Raw genomic sequence first — 15,786 nt, 5'->3', positions numbered from 1 at the left:
AAATGGTTGAAACGCAAGTCATTGTGCAGAACTGAATGGCTTCCTAAGGTTGTTATTAAACACTTTGCTTGGTCACTGTAATACTGATGATTTTCACATATTTGCTGGAAAAAAACAGTTGTAATGACAAAAAAAATATCCTTTGTTATGATAATCATCTCTAACACAATTATATTTCTACTCTCAATAATTGGGCAATTTGCCCACAGAAAATATGGCCGCCAGTATTATAGCTTCCTGTATCCCAAATGGTAGCAGTGGATAGGTCGGCAGGAAGGTGTTCTGACAGCTAGGTCCGTCACGTGTTATGATCCCGGAGTCACGTGAACTCGCTGTGTCTCTACGGAAGAGAGGCAAAGATGGCGGCCTTTCTGCAGTGGCGGCGCTTCGCTTTCTTTGAGAAAGAGTCCGTGCGGCTGCCGGGGGAGGGGGGAAAGCCCCTGACTCTGCCCTTGCCGTCTGGGCTGACCGTCTGCGACTCCGGCCGGGGCAGCCTGCTCTTTGGTGATATCCTTGGCTCATGTCTGTCATGGGATTCTGTAATATGCTGAGTAACTATAATAAACTGATCATAGCAATGCATTATGCTACTAGTGATAGGAGCGTGTTGGAACTGACTGTGTGTGTATATATATATATATATATATATATATACACACACACACACACACACTATGTAAGGCATGCCAACTTTTGTATTACTTGCCCAGGTGCCCATATGCATGAAATTTTATTATCCCACATGTAACACACCAAAGGTAAGTTCCAACTTTTCAGAATTGAATTCTTTCCCTGAAGAAAGAATTAAACTCTGAAACGTTGGAGTGTACTTCTGGTGTGCCGATCCTTCACAAGCTCCCATGCTACATGTGAGGTATCTATCTATCTATATATATATATATATATATATATTAGAGAAACTGTTTCTTTGGGCGGTATTCAGTTGTTTTAGTTTGCCTGATCTCCCGTCTAAAGTGACGGGAGATCGCGGGACCCTATTCAATTGATGACAATCTTCATGTCGTTCGCACCCAAGGAGGTCGGGTTTAGCCGCATAAAACGGCTACACCCGACCAAAGTGTTGGGCGGGATCGTGAAAATTGCCTCTTTGGGTAGACAAACGGGTAATCTTTTTGCGCTTTTGCCAGCTGAAAGCCGGTGCCAGCAGCTGTTCGCGCCCGACAGGAGCAACAATTGAATAGCTCTGTCGGGCACGAGGAGGGGCCAAAACAATTGAATACCGCCCTTTGTGCTTCATTTGTCATTTAGCTGTTTTTGCCCGAGGTTTGTTATGTTTTATTTGTCAGTGATTTGCTTACTGTGTGTCTGTCATTACTCTCCCAGATAAACACAGACTAATGTAATAATGAATTCTTATGGTTGTTACTTATTAGATTTTGATTAAATTGAACAGAAAGTCCTGTGTGAAATGAAGTCCTAAATATAACATTGCATTGCGTAGCGTGGTGGCTGAATAAGCTAGAAAATGTGGCTTTTTGTGGTGCGAACCTGCCATCGTTCAGATAAAAGGCTATTTGTTTCTTATTGCATTGTTAACAATATTGTGTGTAGGTAACCATGAGCCAGATTAGCCAACCATACCACTATCGTATGTGTAGTATTATGCCAGGCAGACGGTCTGCAGTGTCGCTGCTCATGTTGGGCATTACCGTATGTCAAATTATCCAGTGTTACCCAGTAATGACCAAACCAAAACCAGATTATCTGGCATGCTGATAAATGCAGCCGACTGATGACCGCCACAGGCATGTACGGTCTGTGGCTATCTTTCGAACACACTAACAGTCCCTGGGAACGCTGGTATTCAGCCAATCACGTAACTTTGTCCAGTTTGGGCACCATGTTTGGTATCAAATAGGAGGATGGTGAATTTGTTGCTTAGCAGAGGCAAGAATGGTGTGTGTGTGTGTGTGTGTCCAGCTACCAGGACCCTGGGATAAGTCATCAGCTGTTTGAGCATCTGATCAGTGCCAATAAACTGGTACCTTAATGAGACTGAGTGAATGACACATTGTAAAAAAGTGTCCAGAGGCGCTGTCCCTAGTTACCAGTGTTTGAATAAGAGGCAAGGCAATTTGATTGGTTTGTAGATGATTTATGTATTGTCCTGGAGTGTGTTGATATTGGGTAGCTTTAACAGGAGCCAATTCTCTTGTAATGTTCTCAGTCACTTTATCTTTTTTTTGTCATTGCAAAAGTTTAATTATCCCTGTTAGATACAATATGTGGCAGCACTATTACGACCTTATTTACTAACTGCAACCTCATCAATGCTGCCTCACAGTGTCAGGGTCATGGGTTCTGTTCTGACCAGGGCACTCCCGGAGTTGAGTTTACATGTTCTTCCCAAGTGTACTTCGGTTTCCCTAAGTTTATCCAATTTCCTCCCACAGTCCAAAAACATTCTTGTAGGTTTATGTTTGTTTTTGAGACTTAAGGGGGTATTCAATTAGGTGCGAAAATAGCAAAAATCCCGCGAGGTTCTTCCTGCAGGTGCGGAATATTTGATATTCAATTAGGTGTGATGTGTTTTGAGCTCCTCGATGTTTTTTTTTTTTTTTTTTAGCACCTACGGAGAACGGCCAATTTATCCTAAAGTCCATATTTTTGGAAAAAATGGTTGGGAAATGCTCTGGGACCCAGGTGGCACCCCTCCTAATGACTAATTAAGCAAATAGAAGTTCCCAATTAGCTTAATAAGTCAGTAAATGCTCACCTTCCGAAGCGCTGTCTTCTCTCTCCAGCGTCAGGACCCAGTCTCCTGCAGCAGCGTGGGTGTAAGTATGTTATGTTAGCGTTCCCACTAGGCTGTTTCAGCAGGGCGCCACGCCCTGCCGTACTTCTAAAGGGCAGAAAGCACCCTATCCTCCGGTGCAGCGCCCCGCTGAAACAGCCTGTGGGCAGCGGCCCTCCCGCGGGCCGCAGTGTCCCACAGGTGGGGAAATCATCGGTGCATCCATTCACAGTGACTGCAGCGCTTGGGGACATGTCCGTGAGTGCCGGGCACGCCCCCAAGAGTAACGAAAAGGGGATGTGTCATTAACACATGCCCCCTTGTCATTGGCCATGCCCCCTTTTTGGACACGGGCGCCGAAGGGGCGCGCGCAGAAGTGCCCTTTCTCTAGGTCCGGCGCCCTGCCTGACGCTGAACCTAGAGTGAACACTATTATGTGTGTATGTGAGTGTCTGTGTGACCCTTGTGTGTGTGACCCCCCCCCCCGGAGGCAGCAGCAGGGAGAACATCATCTCCTAGCAGCAGCCCCCTCCCCAGTGCAAATATGGAGGGAGGGGAAATGACCGGGAGCCGTGGAAACCACCTGTGAGGTATGACGTTTTTTTTTTTTTTTCCACGTACCATGGGGTGTTCAGTGTTCAAAACCCTTTGTGATTTCCGTGGGTATCGGTAGCCCGCATACCTGCGGTATTCCATAATTGGCCACGAGGTCAATGTGATTATTTTATTTTTTTTGCGGACAATGGAATAACCCCCCTTACTCTGTAAGCCCCAATGAGGCCCGGGATGGTGGGGGTTAAAACATTCTTTATTTGTGACCTTAATTGAATTATCAGTAAAACATTAAATGTTACCATTAACATTGTTCACCGATGTGGTGTGTAAGTGACATCTTTAACTGAGAATCAGATATGACAGGACAAATCTGGTTCCTGCCTCGTTCCCTGCAACTCAACTCATTCCAGGCTTACAAACTACGGGTCACCCACCTTCATCAGCTTAAACAGCACAACATCCTTGTTTCTGTAGGAGAGGATGAGGAGGGCGTGAATCCTGTGGTAAGTTTTTTTTTTCTTTTTTTTCCCCCTTGTTTTCTTGTAAGAATGTATCGCTTGAATTGGTGCATTAAGAGATGTTAAATCTATTCTTTACCACATCAGAGATGTGTACTGGCCTATTACCAGTGTGAAAATCTCTTGTATACCCCATTTTTCTCATGGTCAAACATACTGCACAGAACCAGTGTGTGATCCTTTAGTAACTGGAATTGGCAGTTGGATACACAAGAGTGCCGAAAATTAAAATAAAAACAGTTTATCGATCTACTACATATCCCAGCTGCATTTTTGTCTCTTTGTAACTTGATTTTTATTTTAGCCTTTTGCTTTTCCATTTTTGTCAGGTTAAGGTTTGGAACTTGGAAAAGCGGGATGGCGGTACCCCACTATGCACTAGAATCTTTGCTGCCATTCCTGGCAATAAACCAACAATAGTATCCTGCATCACTGTTCATGAAAACCTCAACTTCATGGCTATTGGTAAGTAACTTGGGCTCAAATCAGACTCTGGGCTCTAGTCAATGCACAGGACTTTCTCATCTGTGTATAAGAGCACTGTGCACTGCTGTCAGTCTAAAACATCCAGAAGGATCCATCTAAAAGCAGCTGCATTCAATTTTGCCATTCTCAAAACCTTGGCCATAAGATAACAGCTGTCAGTGTGTGTGTTATCGGTGACAAGCCCCCGCACCATCTGACCACCAAGTGCCAAACGACTGGATCATTTTGGTTTGAGCACAGATCTATGTAACCAAATCGGATATATACCCTGTAGCTCAGTGCTTTGGTAAAGTGGCGCAATCTGTCTGTGTTTTCCCAGCGCTAGTATATATGGACTGATTGGGGGGAATTGGTGATGTTGGTGTCTGCGAGGTGCACAGGGTAGTACAACCTATATGACCTTCATACGTGTGCCAAGTCACAGTAGTACAAGCTATATGACCTTCAGACGTGTGCCAAGTCACAGTAGTACAAGCTATATGACCTTCAGACGTGTGCCAAGTCACAGTAGTACAAGCTGTGACCTTCAGACGTGTGCCAAGTCACAGTAGTACAAGCTATATGACCTTCAGTCGTGTGCCAAGTCACAGTAGTACAAGCTATATGACCTTCAGTCGTGTGCCAAGTCACAGTAGTACAAGCTATATGACCTTCAGACGTGTGCCAAGTCACAGTAGTACAAGCTATATGACCTTCAGACGTGTGCCAAGTTACAGTAGTACAAGCTATATGACCTTCAGTCGTGTGCCATGTCACGGAGTTCTACAACATGTTTGACCAGACGTGTACTGTGTCAAAATGAGGTTATCCAAAAAGTCCTGTGTGTGGGATTTGTGCTGGTATGCCTAAACCCATGCTTTTTCCTTTTGGGTTTTTACTAATTGTTGGTTGTATAGTAATATGTTTAGGGTTTTGTAGAACAGAAGTTGCAGGGCCTGGTGACGTAAAGAGCTTTAATATGTCCCAATAAGCAAAAGAGTGTTACTGCAATAATGTCTTGGTGCATTGTCACACATTTTGTTTGCAGGAATGTTCTTTTCAGTAAAGTACGTTTCCTTGAAGTACTGTACACTTGTGTTTCCTTACTTTCTCTATCCCTCATGCCTTAGGATTTGAAGATGGAAGTGTTGTCCTAACTAAGGGCGATATAACTCGTGACAGACATAGTAAGACCCAGATTCTGCAAGAGGGAAGTTTTACTGTCACAGGCATGGCCTTCAGGCAAACCGGCAAGACTACCCACCTCTTTGTGGTCACAACAGAGAGTGTACGGGTAAGCACTGTAGGTTGTGACTTTTAAAAGACCTGTTTCTAAAAGATGATCTGGTTTCTTATAATAACTAGCTGACTTTTTATATTAAATACTGGTTCTACGTAACACTCACAGTATGCAGTTGAGAAGGAAATTATGTGTTATTCCCCCCTCATCAGAAAATACCTGCAGTTGCTGTGGGGTATGTTTCTTTTATGCAGTGTGTATAGTGGTAGAATGTATAATGCAATAACTGGCTCATTAGTGCTGTGAATGGGAGCAGGCAGTGCTGGGAGCCCCACAGTAGCTACTTACAGGGTTCTCGTGGACTGAGCAAGTGAGGACCGGCGGTTTTCAGGAAGCTGTATCCCGATTCCCCATGTGGGAATCAGAAGACGGAAGTACCAGATCTCTTTAATGTACAACAAAGGGATTTAAGCCAATCTTAACGGTGCACTACCACTGGGGGTCCCATGGAGCAAGACGTAGCCCCAGCATCTGACTGCCAGACACTGGTGCCTGCATTGGATCATAGATGGCGCTAGACCCCAGGACAAAGTCATGACATTGTTTGGGACAGAGGTTTAAAGATAAGTTCCCCAACTCAAATGTAATAAAGCTAGGGTGGCAGAGGGTTGTTAACCCTGCCAATGTGGTAACAGGGCTTGGGTAGATCAGAGGCAGTAGGTTATATTCCTGCTAGCTTGTGTTTCATTAGGTGTATATAAAGGATAAAAGACCCATTATAAAGTATAACATCACTACCTTCAAAGTGGAAAAGCTCTTTAAGGAGCTATTAATAAGCAATAAACTTTACTACTAATGATCTTGCTCTGTTCATGTGAGGTGCCTATACCTGCTGCATTCCTGTGCCCCGCACATGAGGGCTGACACTCTACTTTGTCCCCTTGCTGTACTGCCCACAACCCAGCTGTACTGTTCCGTAGTATTCGTTCATGTGCTGCCAGACTAACCAACATAGAGGGGTATTCAATATGGGAGCGAAAAGTCCGTGCTGGACTTTTCGCTCCACATCGGAGATTTTCCTGGGATAAAGTATCGGGCGCGCGCCCGCTTTTTCCCATTATTCAATATAAAAGCTACGATAACGGCAAACTGCGAAGTGGGATCTGCGTAAAAAAATGAAATTTTCCTTGAATAAATTGTAGGACCCCCCTAAAGTTGTAAAAACATGGGTGATCACTATGGGTACCCCCGTTTTAGCCTGCAAATGAAAGTCGGGGATTTAAATAGCAGCAGCAGGTGTTTTTTCCCGACATTGAAGAAGTGTTGCAGAAGAGCACTCAGGTTATTTTTTTTCGTTTTTTTAAGTGGTCCCATCAAATTTGGGGTACATGAAAATGGGTACTAGCATATTTTTATGTCCCTAAAGTAAGTTTTAAAAAATTCTGCAACTATGCACCTGCCGCTAATAGCCTATTCTAGAAAACACCTGCTGCATACTTGCAGAATAGCCCTGAACCTATTTCCCTATTTTTAAACACTTTTTTTTTTTTTCCCATTTTTTTTTTTTTCACCCCAATATTTAAATTAATTTTTTGGGGTGTCCATATTTTTTTTTTTTTTTAAACTTTTTTTTTTAACAGTTATTTTTAAAATGTTATTCCCAGGGGTGCAGGCTATTTTTTTTAAGCCTGCACCCCTAAACCCCAATTCTGCACTTTTTTCACCACCTATTCAGTGGTGAAAAGTTATCCCCTTTTTTTTTCAAAGACTTTTCGAACCTGCGAAAAGTCTTTGAAATTGAATACAGTGTAAAACCAAAACCAGCGAAAATGACGTCATTTTTTGCGAAATTAACGCAAAAAATGACTTTTCGCTCCATATTGAATACCCCTAAAAGAGTTGCTACAGCAGTTATTTAAAACACCAAGGATAAATCTGTTCCAGCTTCGGTGAAAGGAGCCTCGGGTGGTGGCAGCAACTACTCGCCTACAATTGTGGGCACCATATTGATACCTTCAGTTGACACAAGTGCCTGGTTGAAACATGGCACAAATAGGAGTGGGCAGTGACTGCTGATTAATGGCTGTAAGCAAAACCGCAAGCCTTATACTTAACAGGATTTGTCCTATGTCCCCCCTACAAGCCCGTAGAAAGGTATTTCACTGTGAGCAGCACCTTCCTCCTGAGGCTGGAGTAGTGTGAAAGAAGACCATGGTCACTGGGATGAATAATGAAGCTTCATACCAGTGATTTTCTTTGAAGACTGGTCAAAACAGTCTGCAAAATGTCAAACGTGTCCAAGCTTTAGATGCCTGGAGAAGCTACAGATACTGATGGGGTATTTATTAGCTGATAATGCTCAATTGCTAAGCTTCTAGACCACCAGGGTTCTATTAGTCTGTTCTGTGATCTCCTATGGTTTTTTTATTAAATGAATGTGCTTTTGCGTCCCATGCAGGCATATGAGCTGACCCAGAAGGATTACCCGTACACAGAGTTGGATTCTCATGGCTGTGGTCTACGCTGCTCAGCAATGTCTGACCCATCCCAAGACATGCAGTTCGTAGTGGCCGCTAATGAATGTGTGTATCTATACCAGCCAGATGAACGAGGACCCTGCTTTGCTTTTGAAGGACAGAAGCTGATTGTTCACTGGTATCGGGGTTACTTGATTATTGTAACAAGAGACAGGTATGGCGACAGATGGAATTCCCCACGCGTTCCACCAATATTTGTTCATTTTATGTTTTCAGTTCCGCATGCGTATTAATACGCTGCCGAGATTGTCCGATGCTTCCTTCCCATTAACCACCGATTTTCTTACATTCACAGGTCGGATTTGGCTGGGCGTACAGGAGATGGCCACGCAGTTGATAGACAGATATTGACCATATATGACTTGGGTAACAAGTTTATTGCATACAGCTGTGTACTGACAGAGGTGGTTGATGTTTTGGCAGAATGGGGATCGCTCTATGTTCTGACAAGGGACGGTCTCCTGCATGCCTTACATGAGAAGGACACACAGACCAAACTAGAGGTACAAACTTTACTGTCTCTTAAGCTTTTGGGGGTGATTCAGTTAGTGGAAAGATTGTGTCGGAGTTCACGTGCTAGTATAACGCATGTTATCTGGGGAAGAAGACTCGCTTAATTCTACTTGAACCCCCACCATAGAGGTGCGAGCAAAAATGAGCAAAGTTTTCTTCCCGTACTTACCTGCAATGTGCACAGCCGTACATGGCGCAAGGTTCATACCAAATCTCACACTTAAATGAAACTGCTTCTTGGTTGAAATATTTAAATTGAACGATCCTCACTTTCTATTTGACCTGCTGTGTAGCCGCAGCAATATACTGACCACTGAGTATCGCACTGACACTGCATGCACGGAAATAAATGTGGATATTGGCCTGTAATCGTAGTTGTACGCATCTGTGTGTTCGCACCATCTGTCCATCCGCTTGCAGAAGTAGCTATCATCACTATCGGCACATACTTTCACCGCCCTATACCCACATACCTCCCAACTGTCCCGATTTCAGTAGGGCAGTCCCACTTTTCGGGCACTGTTCTGCCGTCCCACCCATGGGCTGCAGTGTTCCACAGATGGGGGGTGGATGGGAGGGCACTCTGTCACATGCTGCGCTGCATACCGGAGCAGTGGTGAATGGATGTTGCTCTCATCCGCATTGTGCAGGGAGAAGCTGAGGGCTGCTCGGCAGCTCCAGGAGCACTGGGCAAGCCATCAGCATGACTAGAAATGGGTTGTGACATGCGGTCATGCCGCCAAAACATCATACACCAGGGTGCGTGGCCTTGTGCCTGTGAGGTATGCTGTACCTTCTGCAAGAGATCCATCTTAATTTAGATAAAGCTTTGCATAGCCCACGATTCAGCCTTCACTCCCTCGCTCAATTAGCCTACATGTGAATCCTATCATGCCAACAGGTTAAGCCCTTACAGCTGTAATTGGCGAGGCGCCTGGGTACAGAGCCTGCGCCGTTCCAAACAGTGCAAGATCCATCCACAGAGTGGTCTTTCATGCAACTCTGTATTAGCTCCTAAGTTCCTTCCCTATATGGGGATTAGAACATAGTTATATTTCCTGTTCCTCTCCAGCTTCAGTGCAGATTTCTTTATTTATTTCTTGTAAAATTATATAATTATATATATATATATATATATATATATATATATATAATATCCCTATCCATCCCCATTCCATTGATCCTGAAAAGGACCCTGCCTGTTTGCTAACATTATGTGCTATACTAAAGGGGGTAACCTTTGTCATGGAACACAGAAGTCATTGACAACTGAATTTAGGAGTAAATGACAGTACGGGCAGGCGTATTCTCTGTCTGTTTGGAATGCTGTATATCAGGAGTAGAGAGTGACTTACAGGGCATTAATCAGTATAGCTTCCTAAATCATTGCAGAACGGATATCTCTGCAGACCAACATTCGAGAGCATGGTATATAAAAAATGTGCTAGGAGGAAATTAGTAACTGTCAGTGCAGGTGCAGTGTGACAGTTGATCCTCCGACTCACTGCTCTTCCGTTGGAGCTCTGCCTGTTTCCCACTGGTACATATCGGCCTGTGCCTTCATATCAGTGTAGTTTTAGGCACTGGAAGAAATCCTGTGCGAACTTGCTTACACAAAAATGTCAAATCTGAGACTCCATGGCCTGCTTGGTGGGCACCATGTAGACCTCCCATGGCCCTGATGAGCTTCAAACATAGCCAAAAACCTAATCCTGGTAAACCTACACCACCCTGCCAAATTTGGTGGAGCTAGGTACAAAACTCTGGCCGTGCATAAAGGACAAACAGACAGACGCACTTTCTCACTTATATATAGAAGTGTATGTGAAAGGAGATAAATAATATGTACAGTAGATTAAATGTTTGTTTCTGCTGTAGTATCAGTTTATTTTGTGTCGATACAGATGCTCTTTAAGAAGAATGTTTATGTTATGGCCATTTCCCTGGCCAAAGGTCAGCATCTGGACAGCGATGGATTATCTGAGATTTTCCGCCAATATGGAGACCACTTATACTGCAAAGGAGATCATGATGGCGCTATCCAACAGTATATCCGGTATGTCTGCTTTGTGGTACCAGACCCAAGAGTCTCCTGTTGCAGCATGGTTTGACTTTGGAGGTGAATATTAGCACTGTTTAGGTGACAGGCAGCGGGTAATTTTGTGAACTCAGACATGTGTATAACAAATAATTTCATATTATCATTGATTTGTCAGCACATTGCAGTTGTTGTGGCAAAGTACAGGACTTACTCACATGTTTGGAAGAGTTTCTGCTCTTAATCCTGCTGGCAGACTTCTGGGTGGAGGCAGATCAAATAGTACACCTGGGCTAGTCTGTTTTATATAGGATATACTGTAGGAGGGAGCTGTCCGGTAAAGAGAGAAGGGTTTAACACCAGCCGATTATGATAGAGCTGGGGTGGAGATTAGGGCTTTATTAAGAAGCTATTTCCTGTATTAGGACAATATGGCTGATCTAATAGAGAGGTTTATTGTGTTAGATTAGGGCTAAGGGTCACCAAGGAGAAATGGATGCATGTTTATGTGTTTGACATCCTGACCATAAATTACATTATTGCTTCATTTGAAATACATGAGGGGAGTACTAAGCTGTTGCCTGTACAGTGGAACCTGACAGTACACATGCAGCAGGATAATAAGGCGATGCGGTCATTTATGCCAGTGGGTGACACTGAGGCCTATCTAATATCATTTGAAAGGACAGAAGAAATTGCTAAATGATCGCTAGAGAATTGGAGAAATTTTAGTTAATATTGGTGAAACTCAAAAAACCTACATGAAATATAGGCGTTGAACTTAAAGCGAGAGATTGTTGCTCGCATTGAGGTCACAGCTGCTGGGAGAGACATACAATTTTCCAGTTGGCGCTGTGAAAGAGAGAGGCTGGTTGGGCAGCATGGTTGGTGTAATGGTTAGCATTACTTCCTCATAGCACTAAGGCCTTGGGTTCAATTCCCGCCATGGTCCTAGTTGTGTGGAAGTTGTATAACCTTCTCGTGCTTGCATGGATTTCCTCCTGGTGCTCCGGTTTCCTCTCGTATTCCAAAAGTTTTTCTGGTAGGATAATTGGCTAAAACGGCAGCACTAATACTTTCCACTCGAAGTCTAGACTGAGGGCCTGATTCACTACTGATCGTAACTGTGATTGCAATAGCGATTCCGCACGCAGTTCAACTGTGATAGTATTTTAATACATTGCGATTGCTTTGCCGCTGCAGCACACAAGGATGCCCACCTTACCTTACACACATCCGTAATGTTTAGCAAGACTGCGAAAACATCGCTACAATCGGAGCCTCATGCACACTTGCACAAGGTCAGACTTTACTCATTGCTAACTTCATAGCCTCAGGCTGCGTATGGCATTGCAGTGGATAATTTATACACTCCCTGCAACGGCGTTCCAACGCACTGGCACGCCTGCATTTTGCCGACCATCCTCCCGTCACCAGCCACAAACGATACTTTCTGTCAATCACTTTCCGTCGATGGGTCTGTGTAGATGCTGAGATCGCAGTCCCGTTCGCAGTGGCCGGTTCGTGCACTACGATGCATGCGCAGTACGCAACAGTCGGTCGATTGTGTGCATATTAGCAACTGCGATCCAAGCTGAGTTCTCCAGAAATGGGTTCTGTAAAGCCACCTAAAAACATATGAGGAACTTGCTGTGGAGGGTTTAAGGACTATGCAGAAGATATCTAAAACACTGGCATTTTATCCAAGTCCGGAACAATGGGTGGATAACTGAAAGGTCCCCATGTGTGGGAGAGCCATAATGCAAAATCTGCCAGTAAGAGAAGTCATTGTGTCAGAATTTGTTTACTTGGGAAGGTGTGTCTTTTGTATGCCCAATAATCCCATATTACAGGCACCTGTGGACTGCAGCCTGTATTGTGCTAAATTGCTGGTCTACCCTGGGTACTGTGCTATGAGTCCTGCAACAGGTAACCTGCAGCCTGTATTGAGCTAATCTACTGGTCTACCCTGTTTGCTGTGCTATATTCTGCCGGGATGCAGTTAATAGACCGGCGGACTACATGCCGCCGGTCTATATCCCAATAACTAAAACCCGATGGGGGACTTGAGATAGACGTCGAAATACCAATGCCTATCTTAATCCCGATTTAGGGTTAGGTACCACCCAGGGAATCTTAGGGTTAGGCACCACTAAAGGAGGATTGGGGGGGAGAGGGGAGGGTTAGGGTACTTACCAGCCTAGTCGAGATCTTGTCTTGTCTGTTCTTTGGAGTTGGGATTTGAACTTAGCCGCCGGTATTTCATACCCATTCCATTCTGCCACAGGGAAGAATGTATTGAGCTAACTTGCTGATCCACCCCGGATGCTGTGCTATGAGTCCTACCACAGGGAAGCCTGTTCGCCGGTCTGCCCCGTGTACTGTGCTATGAATCCTGCAAACTGTATTGAAATAATTTGCCGGTATACCCTGGGTACTGTGCTATTAGACTTGCAACCGAGAAGTGGAATTTCAAATGCGGTGTGTTGTGCTCTTCTATCACGATGTAGACCCTGTGGGAGGTTTGAACCGATGCAGCCTCAGACAATTGTGGACCTTTCCTAACTGCTAATTGAGAAAATATTAATATGTGAGGAATTGTGTCTGTATGGGGTGCAATAGCTACCTCCATGTAGATGATGTTGTATTTTTTGAATTGTGTGTGGTTGCCTTTGTGTAAGTGTGAGATAATCTGATGTGCCAAATAAATGAGCATTAATAAATAAAATTATAAGTTCATAAACTTGCATAAAGTAAAAATATACACACAGGATAAAAAAAATACTAAAATCATAAAAATGCACAATACAGTGATAAATAAAAATGTATAGTAAGTCCACATTAAATTATTTTTGGGTGTATTGTCCGGCTATTAGCTGGAATATTGGCAGCAGTGGGGTGACCTCTTATGGAACTGTGTAGTTCTCTCTGTTATGCTTGGATACACAGGTTAGCTGCGTTCAGTCCTATATATTTGTGGGGGTGCATCTATTGAATGCTCTTCTAATAGTGGCAGCTGGTGTCATGAAAGCTGGTGTGCCCACTGCTTGCCATATCGTGTAGCTGGATATATTCTGTATGAAGGAGCTTGTGTGCTGATCGCTCGGTGTCCGTTTTGTGGAAAAGCTGGGGGTGCTGTGGGAAGGTATGGGCACTCCCCGCTGGTTCCCGTCACAGGGTTCCGGGTCGGAGGCACTGAGTGGTGGGACAGCGCCTGTTCACTCCTGCGTCCACTTCTGGCAGAGCTCTTGCAGGCAGTATAGGTTACAGAGCTTGTTGGCTGATGCTCAGATCCTGTGTGCTGCTTCCGGATTCCATGAGGGAGTGTGCCCAATGTGTTTCGCCCGGCCTGTCGTGTCGTGCCTAGTCTGGGACATGTGTGCTGGTGCAGAGGGGTGTGTTATTTAATTGTGCTCTTTCGTATTCATTGGGTGTAGGAGGTCCGTCCTTAGTTGTATCTAGGTGTACAGATGCCTTGTAAGCTATTACATTAGGGACTTGGGGCCTGATTCAGACCCACTCGCGAGCGGCTGTCCGCTCGCAAGTGGGTCAATGTTCTGGACTGAGCATGCGCACGACGGAGGGAGCTCCGTCGTGCGCATGCGCCAGACGCGACGAGCGAAGGAAAGTCCTTCGCTCGTTGTGTCTGATCAAAGGGGGCGTGCTGTTGATGTTGATTGACAGCACGCCCCCTTTGGTAGGCGTGCCGGGGGCGTGCCTCCCTGACGGGGGCGTTCCCACGGGAACGCCTCCCGTCAGAAGCCGGCCCACTGACATCACTAGTGATGTCAGTGGGAGTGATTTTGGCTCTGATAGAGCCAAAATCACTCCGGAGCTTGCGGTTGAAAACCTCAACCGCAGGCTCCGGCTCGCAGTTTCGATGGTCACGACCATCGCGCCCATCAAACTGCACGCTCGTATAGCCTGTGGGTGGTGACCCACAGCTATACGAGCGTCCAGGAGGACGCTCCATTTTCATGGAGGCCGGCCCTCATTCAGAGCGTGCGCTCTGCTCAGAGCGTACGGCTCTGAATGAGGGCCTTGGTCTGTTACATAAAGTTCATGCACTATTAAGGAAATATGCACTGCGGAGTCCACGCCACCTGATTTGGAAGGAGGGGGGAGGGATAGAAATGATATATGGTAGACATAATAAATGCAGATTTGATAACAAAGGGTATAAAGAGCCCTACTTGCTAGACCGCTTACAGTCTAGTGGGGGTCAAGGCAGAGCTGGGAGAAGTTTAGAAAGTGGCACTACGAGAGGAGATAGTTGGGTTTTCAGAGTATTTTGAAGGCTCGGGTAGGAAACTGATCATATTTAACTGGTTGGTTGATTGTATGCTAACCGAACATTAGCCACCCCCCCTCCTTTTTACGTGCGTCACGGTCTATCCTGCTCTATAGAATAGTTTTGGTCAGAATACAGTTTATTTGGGGGAAATTGAGCAGCATGTCCAGCCCATAACCTTGAGTAAAATGGGTTGGTCCCACCACTGAAGCGGATGGGGATTTTTGTATAAACGTTGTTTGCTGATCCATAAACACCACACATTTCCTATTGATTCATGTCTAGATGTTCTTGTGTTTCCCATGGCTCCCCATTATTCACTGTCTCCACTTTGTCTACAGAACAATTGGAAAGTTGGAGCCTTCCTATGTCATCCGGAAATTTCTAGATGCCCAGAGGATTCACAATTTGACGGCCTACCTTCAAGCTCTGCATCTCCAGTCTCTAGCCAATGCAGACCACACCACTCTCCTACTGAACTGCTACACTAAGCTGAAGGACAGTGCCCGCTTGGAGGAATTCATCAAGGTGAGCAACACTGGTTTATTGCTTATTACGTGTCTAGTAATGATTCAGTTCATCTCATATTGCTTATTGCGTGTCTAGTAATTCTTCAGTCCATCTCATATTGCTTATTGCGTGTCTAGTAATGATTCAGTTCATCTCATATTGCTTATTACGTGTCTAGTAATTCTTCAGTCCATCTCATATTGCTTATTACGTGTCTAGTAATGCTTCAGTTCATTTTATATTGCTTATTACGTTTCTAGTGCTTCAGTCCATCTCATATTGCTTATTACGTGTCTAGTAGTGCTTCAGTCCATCTCATATTGCTTATTACGTGTCTAGTAGTGCTTCAGTCCATCTCATATTG

General features: G+C 44.7%; 1 protein-coding gene across 1 annotated transcript in view; it reads left to right on the top strand.

The window, feature by feature from the left end:
- The first annotated feature begins 282 nt into the window (after window positions 1-282).
- The window catches only part of VPS11 (VPS11 core subunit of CORVET and HOPS complexes), a 37,264-nt gene continuing 21,760 nt past the window's right edge, over window positions 283-15,786 (top strand). The window contains exons 1-8 of the mRNA XM_088458751.1: window positions 283-511; window positions 3,669-3,813; window positions 4,158-4,293; window positions 5,424-5,587; window positions 7,992-8,224; window positions 8,366-8,573; window positions 10,488-10,639; window positions 15,254-15,440. Coding sequence (XP_088314877.1) covers window positions 360-511; window positions 3,669-3,813; window positions 4,158-4,293; window positions 5,424-5,587; window positions 7,992-8,224; window positions 8,366-8,573; window positions 10,488-10,639; window positions 15,254-15,440 — 1,377 coding nt within the window. The 5' untranslated portion in view covers window positions 283-359. The remainder of the gene's footprint in view (window positions 512-3,668; window positions 3,814-4,157; window positions 4,294-5,423; window positions 5,588-7,991; window positions 8,225-8,365; window positions 8,574-10,487; window positions 10,640-15,253; window positions 15,441-15,786) is intronic.

This window comes from Taudactylus pleione, unplaced genomic scaffold, assembly GCF_031769625.1.
Source record: "Taudactylus pleione unplaced genomic scaffold, aTauple2 ptg000848l, whole genome shotgun sequence".
In the NCBI taxonomy this organism is placed as follows: domain Eukaryota; kingdom Metazoa; phylum Chordata; class Amphibia; order Anura; family Myobatrachidae; genus Taudactylus; species Taudactylus pleione.
The sequence above is the reverse complement of the archived record's forward strand: the minus strand, read 5'-3'. Positions and strand labels throughout refer to the sequence as shown.